Source organism: Oncorhynchus mykiss, chromosome 9, assembly GCF_013265735.2.
Source record: "Oncorhynchus mykiss isolate Arlee chromosome 9, USDA_OmykA_1.1, whole genome shotgun sequence".
Taxonomy (NCBI): domain Eukaryota; kingdom Metazoa; phylum Chordata; class Actinopteri; order Salmoniformes; family Salmonidae; genus Oncorhynchus; species Oncorhynchus mykiss.
In genome coordinates, this window is record NC_048573.1 from 52,501,003 (window position 1) to 52,513,242 (window position 12,240).

The 12,240-nt window shown below is 42.1% G+C and overlaps 1 protein-coding gene across 1 annotated transcript; it reads left to right on the forward strand.

The window, feature by feature from the left end:
* The first annotated feature begins 1,994 nt into the window (after positions 1-1,994).
* Positions 1,995-3,592, forward strand: LOC118936401 (5-hydroxytryptamine receptor 6-like). The gene has a single exon (XM_036988303.1). The coding sequence runs from the start codon at positions 2,297-2,299 to the stop codon at positions 3,284-3,286; it is 990 nt and encodes a 329-aa protein (XP_036844198.1). The 5' UTR covers positions 1,995-2,296; the 3' UTR covers positions 3,287-3,592.
* The last annotated feature ends 8,648 nt before the right edge of the window (positions 3,593-12,240 follow it).

Sequence of the window (12,240 nt, forward strand, 5' to 3'; positions counted from 1 at the left end):
CAGTTAGTTCAACATGAGAGAAAATGTACATTTTCTCAAATGTTTAGCATTTTTAGTATGGGTAATGTTTTGGTCACTGTCTTCTTGGGTATGTATGGGTGTCCGTGCTGTGTTCTAGTAGTTTGAGATGTTCTTTGAGATGCGGGCTCCTCCTGCCCAAAGTCACTCGTGGGGTCAATGATCTACATTAAAAATTCATAACCACTTCGGGAATCCATCTGTTTTTTTAAATCAACTACATAGCCTAGATTTAATTTTTTTAATTGGCCCAAGCATATCTACTTCAGAGAAACATCAAGGTCAATATAAGAATCTTTGCACATTTCGTATTGAAGATGTGGTACAAATGCATAGTATATTGGACCAATATTCAAGACCATATCGTGCATTAATGTTATTGTATAATGTACTGAGATGTAAATCCAAATGAAAACGGACTCCATTTTATCTTCACTCTTTTCCTCACAGGAGCAGTAGCCACATGTCAGCGACGAACTGTCTTTTTTTGGTTGCCCATCATTTGCACTGATCTCCATCCAGACTAATTTATTTCTGTGGGTCGACCCTTCCATACTTACTCATATAAATTCTACGTGCCTGAACAGGAAAATCTGTGTTTATTAAATAAAATAAAGGACAATGAGGATAATTGAGGTAAAATAAGGATAATTTAGGTCTTTGAAGGAAGACAAAATTACGTTGCCACGAGCAGCACCGCAGATATTGCGATAGCGAGATGCAATAGTTCGCTCTCACAGAGTCACATCTGCATATATGCAGGGATTTGCTTCATACTGTTGCAACGTGGTAGTTACGGGAGCAAAACAGCAAAGAAGTTTAGCCTCGCGCTTCAACGGTAATTGCGGTAATTGACCCACTATACTGTTTTCTTTGTGCATCTAAATCATATAACTTAATCTACCTTTAAAACATATGATTATGATGTGTTATATCATAGAGTGAACTGAAAGATACATCAACAATGCAAAACCGGCATTAATTTGTGCGGATGCAAAACACTTCCATGGAAGCACATGTTGTACTCATTAGCATTCAAGTGCCCTCCGAATAAGCCGACTAATTTACCTTGTGTTAGAATCAATTGTAAACGGTGTCAGAGAATCTGCATAATTGTCTGAAACACAATGTTCTTGACATCCTTGACTTTTACTTAGTCTATTGTTAAGATGTTAACATTGAGGGACAAAAAGCTATTAGTAGTTCTGTGAAAAATGAAGCTTTATGCTATTATTAAATAAGTAAGTGAAAGAAATATGATAAACCACATATACCTACAGAATTGAATAGTACACAATTTCACAATTATATATACCAGAAATGCTCTACAAAGAAAATATGAGTCAATACATTTCCAACTTTTTTCACAGAAATAATGCAGAATGTCACAACAAGCACTGGCTATTAAATGAAACTGTACAACTCTACAAGATGTAGAGTGTATAAAGCACACACTGCCTCCTTGCTGTGGTACAGAATTTGCATCACCTAGCTGTGTATTAGCAGCTCAATGCTCAGACACGCTCCTTCCCCGGGAGCAAAATGCTCTTGCTGGGAGGCACACTGGAGTGGCTGGCATGAGGATTATCAGGAGCGGGGATCCTGAGGTAACCCCACAGCAACCATGATACCTGTAGAGCACTTGTGGCCAGAGCCTTGCTTACAAATGACAGCCTCACAGTGGTGTTTATTCTATTCAAGAAAAAGGGAGCAGCAAATAGACTTCACACCGCTCACTCACTCTCTCTCTCTCTCTCTCTCTCTCTCACTCACACACACACACAATGTTATATCATTAGCCTTGTGTGTGTAGTAAAGAATATCTTGGCTAATTTATTTTTCCCTCTTCTCGCATTTCGTTTCTAACTGCCTTTGCGCTCCCACGTTGTAGCCCACCTCTCAATTCTCCCTCCCCCAGCGAGTGTCATCGTGACGCACTGACAGCCACAGAATTGCTCACACTGGCTCCAAAGCTGAGAAGAAGCAGGACTATTTGACACGATGGAGAGATGGAAACGGTGTTGGCACTTCTGATCGCAGTGTTAAGAGGAGATTTTCACACTTAAGAGAGATAAATGACTCACAGGCTCCTCTTTTAACCTTGGGAAGGATGTGGTGAATGGATGATCAACACAGGACTTCGGTGGCTTCTCTTTATTCTCCTCAAGTGTCAGGAAAGCTTTAGCGGCACTAACAAGCACCAGAAGTCACATACATTTTGCGCAACTTTTCGTCTTCACAGACTGGGAGAGGAACAGGGAAGCTCTCACATTGACCAATGTCAACTACCGCTATGGGCGACTCTGCCTTAACTGGCTTAGAGGCAGCAGGTGTGGATGCTGTTAACCCTTTAGGGAGCTCCAATGGCAGCTTGTCCACGAGCAGTGCCTGGGGCATCAGTGGCAGCGGTCCGTGGCTGTTGGCGTGCATGTTAACCCTCATCATCCTGATGACGGCTTGTGGAAACACTCTGCTGATCACTCTGGTGTTTGCCCAGCGCTCCTTACGCAACACCTCCAACTGTTTCCTGGTGTCTCTCTTCCTGTCGGACCTGATGGTGGCGCTGGTGGTGATGCCGCCAGCCATGCTCAATGTGCTGTGCGGGGCCTGGGTGTTGTCGCCGGGCTTTTGCCCCGTGTGGCTCTGCTTCGACGTCATGTGCTGCAGTGCCTCCATTCTCAACCTGTGTGTGATCAGCCTGGACCGCTACCTCCTCATCATCTCGCCTCTGCGTTACAAGCAGAGGATGACGCTTCCCAGAGCCCTGCTTCTGGTGGGAGGGGCATGGGGTCTGGCCGCCCTCGCCTCCTTCTTGCCCATCAAGATGAACTGGCACAGCTTGGGTCACCGAAGTCACCATTTCCCAATGCACGGGGCTGGCAGTGCCAACATCAGCACATACCCAGAGCTAAGCTTGCGGTACCCCGCTTCCTACTTCCAGCTGTCACCCGCCGATGGCCTGTCCTTCCAGTGTTGTCTGCGGGTCACCCTGCCCTTTGCCCTGGTGGCATCCGTCCTCACCTTCTTCCTGCCATCCAGCGCTATCTGCTTCACCTACTGTCGGATTCTCCTGGTGGCACGGAGACAGGCAAGGCGAGTGGCGGCGCTAAGTCACCCTCCGTACCCGCAACATTCGCCCAGAGGGCCTTCTCAGCCTCCCTCACCAGGTGGGTGCGCCGCGGGACATGCTCACCATGACAGAGAAGACTACAATCAGGAGCGCTCTATGTCACACCAAGTACCGGTGAGAGGGAGAGGGGAGTTGTAGAGGAAATTAAGGGAGATACATTGAGGCTACATCTCACAGCTGTGTAAACTGTCACTGCATGATCACTGTGTGCCTGGATAGATTTCCACCATGATGCCTTTTCTGCCTCTCAGATCAGTTGGGTCGTTCCACAAAAAGAGTGCCTTTCGCGTCCCTTTGATATTTTTATAGAAATTGAGTTCCAATATTGAATTGTAAAAGCCTGTTATATTAAATGGAGTACCCCTTTAATATAGACCACATGGAGAATTCAATAAATCTGATTTTTTAAATATTATTCATATTCAACATATTCAACATCCATGTCCCACCATGGACTCTCTGTGACTTCTGGAAGATTTTAACCCACGTAACCCCAAAATGTCTCCAAGTTTTCACCATCATTGTAAAGCCTTAGTTATTTGGTTGCTTTGACAAAGTCATTCATGACGATTATTATTTATTAATGTGATTAGTGATTATTTTAAGGTCAACTCTGTTACGTGAACTGAACTCTGAACGGGGCGGCAGGGTAGCCTAATGGTTAGCGAGTTGAACTAGTAACTGGAAGGTTGCAAGTTCAAACCCCCCGAGCTGTCAAGGTACAAAATCTGTCGTTTTGCCCCCAAACAGGCAGTTAACCCACTGTTCCTAGGCCATCATTGAAAATAAGAATTTTGTTCTTAACTGACTTGCCTAGTTTTAAAAAAATAAGGTGAAACTATTGCTTTTTAAAGAAACATTGAATATCTTATAGTCAATCATAGTGTAAAAGCAGGTAAGCTTTTTGGCCATTTTCTGGTGGAAAACTGACCTGGTAGACAATAACGCGTCAACCGTTGTCCATAGATAGACAAGCTAGAAATGTTTTAACAATAAAAAAATACAAAAATTGCCACTCCCTGTTTCACACAATAAGGGGATTTATGGTTGATTTAAGATGAAGTCGTCAACTCTTTCAATCAACCCTACTTTACTCGGCACTTAATAGGCACTTACTATAGTACATTTTTTATTGAACCTCTTGAGATGGGAAAACATGTTTTTTATTAAGTTGAACAGGTGCTCTTAATGATGGGATGTTCACTTCCTCAAAATCCCCAGAATGAATCTAAGATAACTCATGAAATCGGTACTAAATGTTGATTTTTTTTTTGAGGATGATATAGTTGCACAATTTTAAATCTAAGGTGTTTGGCGCAGTATTTCTCAAGTAAAAAAATGTGCAATGTGTTGCTATGTGTTGTCTTATGCAAACAAAGTCAGAGCTGCTGGGGCAGGTCTGTCTCACTGTCTATGCTATTGGATAGAGAACAGTCACTGCAGCTGATCACCCTATGTTAGTAGGCAAATGGAAATCAGCAAATCAAAACCCATTCTTCATTTACCCACTGTAATGCACGGATGTTCTAAACTTCGTTTTAGACTACTTACTTTATGACCAAAATTATCCTATTTACACATGTAGCACATTTTGACACTAGAATAACTGTTTGACTCATATCGTTGCCACATAGGCTGTTTTCAAAGGGATTCGTTGCTTTTTAAAGGCAGTTCCTCTTTAAAGGTGGAGTGGGTGGGTTACAGAGCCTTCAGAAAGTATGCATACCCCTTGACTTATTCCACATTTTATTGTGTTACTGCCTGAATTCAACATTTATTTACAAAACGAAAACATGTTTTTTGAAATGTTAGCTAATTTATTGAAAATGAAATACATATGTATTCATACCCCTGAGTCACTACTTTGTAGAAATACCTTAGGTGGCGATTATAGCTTTGAGTTGTCTTGGGAATGTATGTATTAGCTTTGCACATCTGGATTTGGTGATTTTCTCCCATTCTTCCTTGCAGATTTTCTCAAGCTCTATTAAAATAGATGTGGAGTGGCGGTGAACAGCAATCTTCAAGTCTTGCCACAGATTTTCAATGGGATTTAAGTCTGTGCTTTGGCTGGGCACTCATTCTTATTCTGAAGCCATTCCAGCGTTGCCTTGGCTGTAAGCTTGGAGTCATTGTCCTGTTGGAACATAAATCTTCGCCCACAATCTAAGGTCGTTTGCACTATGAAGCAGGTACTCATCAAGGATTTGCCTGTATTTGGCTCCATTCATTGTTCCCTCTATCCTTACCAGTCTCCCAGTCCCTGTTGCTGAAAAGCATCCCCATAGCATGATGCTGCCACCACCATGCTTCCCAGTAGGGATGGTGTTAGACGGAAGATGAGCTGTACCTGCTTTTCTCCAGACATAGCGCTTTGCATTCAGGCCAAATAGTTACATTTTTGTCTCATCAGACCACAGAATCTTTTGCCTTATGCTCTGAGTCTTTCACATGCCTTTTTGCAAATTCCAAGCGTGCTGTCATATGCCTTTTTCTCAGGAGTGGCTTCCGTCTGGCCACTCTCTCATAAAGCCCAGATTGGTGAAATGCTTTAGAGATTGTTGTCCTTCTGGCAGGTTCTGGATAGTCCCATATTTTTTCAGTTTTCCAATGATGGTGACCACTGTGCCCTTGGAAACTTTCAACACACTAGAAATTGGTTTATATCCTTCCCCAGATATATGCCTCATCACAATTATATGTCAGAGATCTACAGACAGTTCCTTGGACATGGTATATTTTCTGATCTGACATACACTGTCAACTGTGGGACCGTATATAGACAGGTGTGTTTCTCTCTAAAAACATGTCAAAAAAATTGGTCACAGTTGGACACCAATCAAGTTGTATTGACATCTCAAAGATGATGAAAGATATTTGAAGTGTAATAGCAAAGGGTTGTGAATACTTATGTAAATTAGATTTCGGTATTTCATTTTCAAATACATTTGCAAAAATGTCTAAAAACTTTGTCATTATGGGGTACATGGGTGAGAGAAAAAAACAATTGAATACATTTTAAATTCAGGCTGTAACACAACAAAGTGTGGAATAAGTCAAGGGTTATGAATATTTTCTGAAGGCACTGTAGGTAAGTGTGTGTTAGATCTCCCCTCTATTAAAGTGAGGTGGGCAGCTGAGGAATTGACACACTGAATACATTTTCTTACATCCACTAAAATAAAAGAAACGGAATAGAGTGAAATAAGTGAGACAGTTTAAGATGAAAGATGGGAAAGAGCTTGAAATTCAGAAAATAAACATCTGAAAGAGACAGAGGGAGGAGAGACGATGGCGCCTGTTGAAGGCAAAGTGGTTGCTTGTTAGAATAAATGGCACAGACCTTGCATTGTATTTATGTAGTCAAGGGCCTGCATCTCCACTCCTGAGATTGAGTGCCAAGGACAATAATTCATAACAATGTTGTTCCACGCAGACTTTTCAATGTATTCAGCAACACGTCACATCTCTTTCAATGTGATAATTACATCTTGTTAAATGCAAGCGTTAACTTTTTTCAGACTCCTTGACAATACCAGGCCAAGGATGCATCTAAAGTGTGTCATCTTCTTCTCTTGAAAGCAACATGGTGGAAGCTATAGTTTATTTTCTTTCGCCACTCCAATTATAAAACCTAAGTATTTACATGGTAGCTCTTAGGTACAGAGTAAGTGCACATTGATACATAATACTTACAGCTATTTATACCCGTTTGCTGTTTCTATATAATGAACTTTCTATGCATTAGATTTGTACTCACCCTGGAATTGTTGTTTTAATTCCATTGAGTTCATTTGAAAATCCTTGAAAATGTGCATGCCGCAAACGTGTGTAACAGTTTTAAGAATCATGTAACAATGTGGACCTGTAGCTACCATGTCAATTTAAATACCTAGGTTTTTGGACACATTGTGATGCAGTCCTTATCTCTTACTGCCCTGTCTGTCCCTCTATCCTCAGTTGTCAGTGAACAGTGAGCGGCGGCTGGCCCACAGGCAGGGCCGGAGGGCAGTGAAGGCCAGTCTGACCCTGGGAGTCCTGCTGGGCCTCTTCTTCAGCGCCTGGCTACCCTTCTTCATCACCAACATGGCCCAGGTCAGTGGCTCAGACTAGGTGAGCCTTTGGATTAAAGGGATAGTTCAGCAATTTAAGCAATCTATCCCTTTAATGTCAAGCTTGGAAGAGTATACATGTTCTTCTGAAATTCTAGTGAAATATCAATTTCCAAACTTGCACTTTATGTCCAAGTTAATAAATGAAATAGGCTTATAGGATGCGTAATCAAATCTGGCCATTATTTTTCTTTATCAATGATATTGTGCCTTGTTGCTGTCAACTTTTAGATTCAAAGGACTCTCTTACCATCTTAAATCGAGGGATTTCCAGGAAGAACGATGAGCCAAAACACTATGGGATCAGCTAGCTGCTCAGAGCTGCGACTAATAGAAATCTTTAAATTGGTTGCTGCTCATCTTCTCAGGGTCGAAACTTGCAAACCACAAGCACACAGTATATTGTCGATCTGTTCTCCTTATGTTCATTGTGTACAGCCTATTAATTGAAATTAATTCACTGTATTACAGAACCTGGATCACATAAATGCAATGCCTGATGCATCATCTTATAGCAATTAAACTCCCCTTTGTCTGTGCTCCAACTCTGAGGTTACCTTATTCCTCTGACTGGGAAAGGTGTCCGCACAGTGTGTAACATAAAAGGATTTAATCTAAATGGGTAATTATTGTTGTCCTGCTTTCAGGCTTTCAATGATCCAGTCATTTCATTTCCCATCTGTGTCCCTCACTTCACTCTTCCAGAATATAGCGAACAGAGGTTTCAGTGTCTGCCTTCCTCCCCCCTCCCTTCACACTCCATGTGGTATGTGAACACCCCCTCCCTTTTTTCACCTTCTCACTCCCTGCCTCCTTCCATCTTGATAAGATAGGACACGTTCCTCCAACAGCAGTCTCCACCCTCTCTTTCTGATATGCCATAGTGAGCCAGTTTCTCACCCTTCTATGGGTTATGTCCCTAATTTACATATATATGTTATACTCAGGCCCAATTACAGTAGCTGTACACTGATGAAAAGAGCATTTGAAATAATATTTTCTGTTTTATCTCTTATTGGCTACATATTTCCATTGGATACATACAGTGCCTATCATCAGTATTAACCCCCCTCACCTGGATTTCTTCACATTTTGTGTTATAAAGTAACATACTAATATATACTGAATAGATAAGTATTCATCCCCCGAGTCAATACAAAAAAAACACCTTTGGCAGCGATTATAGCTGAGTTTTGGGTGGTTAAGATTAAGCTCTGCACACCTGGATTGTACAATACTTGCCCATAATTATTTTCAAAGATTGTTCAAGCTCTGTCAAGTTGGTATTTAGTATTTTATTAGGATCCCCATTAGCTGATGCAAAAGCAGCAGCTACTCTTCCTGAGGTCCACACAATAAATGAAATAATACAGAACATTAATAGACAAGAACAGCTCAAGGACATAACTGCTAAATGGCTGTCTAACAATGATGAACAACCAAATTCTGGGTAAGTAAAAATACAGTGCATTCGGAAAGTATTCAGACCTGTTCCCTTTTTCCACATTTTGTTACGTTACTGCCTTATTCTAAAATGTATTAAATATCTACACACAATACCCCATAATGACAAAGCGAAAACATGTTTTTATACATTTTTGCACATGTATTAAAAATGAAAAACACACTTTACATAAGTATTCAGACACTTTTCTATGAGACTCGAAATTGAGCTAAGGTGCATCCCGTTTCCATTAGAGTCCACCTGTGGTAAATTCAATTGATTGAGCATGATTTGGAAAGGCACACACCTGTCTATATAAAAGATCCCACAGTTGATCGTGCATGTCAGAGCAAAAACCAAGCCATGAAATCAAAGGAATTGTCTGTAGAGCTTCGAGACAGGATTGTGTCGAGGCACAGATCTGGGGACGGGTACCAAAACAATTCTGCAGCATTGAATGTCCCCAAGAACACAATGGCCTCCATCATTCTTAAATGGAAGAAGTTTGGAACCACCAAGACTCTTCCTAGAGCTGGCCACCGGACCAATCGAGGGAGAAGGGCCTTTGTCGGGGAGGTGACCAAGAACCCAATGGTCACTCTGACAGAGTTCCAGAGTTCCTCTGTGAAGATGGGAGAAACTTCCAGAAGGACAACCACCTCTGCAGCACTCCACCAATCAGTCCTTTATAGTAGAGACACCAGGTGGAAGCCACTCCTCAGTAGAAGGCACATGACAGCCTACTTGGAGTTTGCCAAAGGGAACCTAAAGGACTTTCTGACCATGAGAAACAAGATTCTTTGGCCTGAATGCCAAGCGTTGCGTCTGGAGGAAACCTGTCACCATCCCTACCGTGAAGCATGATGGTGGCAGAATCATGCTGTGGGGATGTTTTTCAGCGACAGGGAGAATAGTCAGGATCGAGGGAAAGACGAACGGAGCAAAGTACAGAGAGATCCTTGATGAAAACCTGCTCCAGAGCACTCAGGACCTCAGACTGGGGCAAAGGTTCACCTTCCAACAGGACAACGACCCTAAGCACACAGCCAAGACAACGCAGGAGTAGCTTCGGGACAAGTCTCAATGGCCTTGAGTGACCCAGCCAGAGCCCGGACTTGAACCTGATCAAACAACTCTGGAGAGACCTCAAAATAGCTGTGCAGCAATACTCCCCATCCAACCTGACACAGCTTGAGAGGATCTGCAGAGTAGAATGGGAGAAACTCCCCAAATATTTTTTTATTTTTTTATTTCACCTTTATTTAACCAGGTAGGCAAGTTGAGAACAAGTTCTCATTTACAATTGTGACCTGGCATATAGGTGTGCCAAGCTTGTAGCATTATATCCAGAAGACTCAAGGCTGTAATCGCTGCCAAAGGTGCTTCAACAAAGTACTGAGTAAAGGGTCTGAATACTTACACTACTGTCAAGTTTCAGAACACATACTCATTCAAGGGTTTTTCTTCATTTTTACTATTTTCTACATTGTAGAATAATAGTGAAGACATCAAAACAATGAAACAAAATATCATAACCGCCATCGATAAGAGACAATACTGTGCAGCTGTATTCATCGACCTGGTCAAGGCTTTCGACTCTGTCAATCACCACATTCTAACCGGCAGACTCAACAGCCTTGGTTTCTCAAAATGACTGCCTCGCCTGTTTCACCAACTACTTCTCAGATATTCGTCGCCAAACCCACTGGCTCCAGGTTATCTATAAGTCTTTGCTAGGTAAAGCCCCACCTTATCTCAGCTCACTGGTCACCATAGCAGCACCCACCCGTGGCACGCGCTCCAGCAGGTATATTTCACTGGTCACCCCCAAAGCCAATTCTTCCTTTGGCCACCTTTCCTTCCAGTTCTCTGCTGCCAATGGCTGGGACGAACTGCAAAAGTCACTGAAGCTGGAGACTCATATCTCCTGCACTAACTTTAAGCACCAGGTGTCAGAGAAGCTCACAGATCACTGCACCTGTACATAGCCCATCTGTAAATAGCCCATCCAACCACCTCATCCCCATACTGTTATTTATTTTGCTCCTTTGCACCCCAGTATCTCTACTTGCACACTCATCTTCTGCACATCTATCACTTCAGTGTTTAATTGCTATATTGTAATTATTTCACCACTGTGGCCTATTTATTGCCTTACCTCATTTATCCTACCTCATTTGCACACACTGCATACAGACTATTTCTATCTTATTATTGACTGTATGTTTGTGTATTCCATGTGTAACTCTTGTGTTGTTTGTGTTGCACTGCTTTGCTTTATCTTGGCCAGGTCACAGTTGTAAATGAGAACTTGTTCTCAACTGGCCTACCTGGTGAAATTCTCTTTTATTTTTATGTAACCCAAAGTGTTAAATCAAAATAGATTTTATATTTCAGATTCTTCAAATAACCACCCTTCGCCTTGATGACAGCTTTGCATACTCTTGACATTCTCTCAACCAGCTTCATGAGGTAGTCACCTGGAATGCATTTCAATTAACAAGTGTGCCTTGTTAAAAGTTAATTTTCGGAATTCCTTCCCCTCTTAACGCATTTGAGCCAATCATTTGTGTTGTGACAAGGTAGGGGGGTATACAGAAGATATACCCATTTGGTAAAAGACCAAGTCCATATTATTGCAAGAAGAGCTCAAATAAGCAAAGAGAAACGACAGTCCATCATTACTTTAAGACATGAAGGTCAGTCAACACGGAACATTTCAAGAACCTTTAAAGTTTCTGCAAGTGCGGTCACAAAAACCATCAAGCTCTATGATGAAACTGGCTCTCATGAGGACCGCCAAAGAAATGGAAGACCCAGAGTTACCTCTGCTGCAGAGGATAAGTTCATTAGAGTTAACCGCCTCAGAAATTGCAGCCCCAAAAAATTCAACTTCAACTGTTCAGAGGAGACTGCGTGAATCAGGCCTTCATTGTCGAATTGCTGCAAAGAAACCACTACTAAAGGACACCAATAATAAGAGACTTCGGCCAAGAAACATGAGCAATGGACATTAGACCGGTGGACATTAGTCCTTTGGTCTGGAGTCCAAATTGGAGATTTTTGGTTCCAACCACTGTCTTTGTGAGACGTGGTGTGGGTGAACGGATGATCTCTGCATGTATATTTCCCACTGTAAAGCATGGAGGTGGTGGTGTTATGGTGTGTAGGTGCTTTGCTGGTGACACTGTCTGTGATTTATTTTGAATTTAAGGCACACTTAACCAGCATGGCTACCACAGTATTCTACAGCGATATGCAATCCCATCTGGTTTGGGCGTAGTGGGATTATCATTTGTTTTTCAACAGGACAATGATGCAACACACCTCCAGGCTGTGTAAGGGTTATTTTACCAAGAAGGAGAGTGATGGAGTGCTGCATCAGATGACCTGGCCTCCACAATCCCCCAACCAAATTGAGATGGTTTGGGATGAGTCGGACCACAGAGTGAAGGAAAAGCAGCCAAAAAGTGCTCAGCATATGTGGAAACTCCTTCAAGACTGTTGGAAAAGCATTCCAGGTAAAGCTGGTTGAG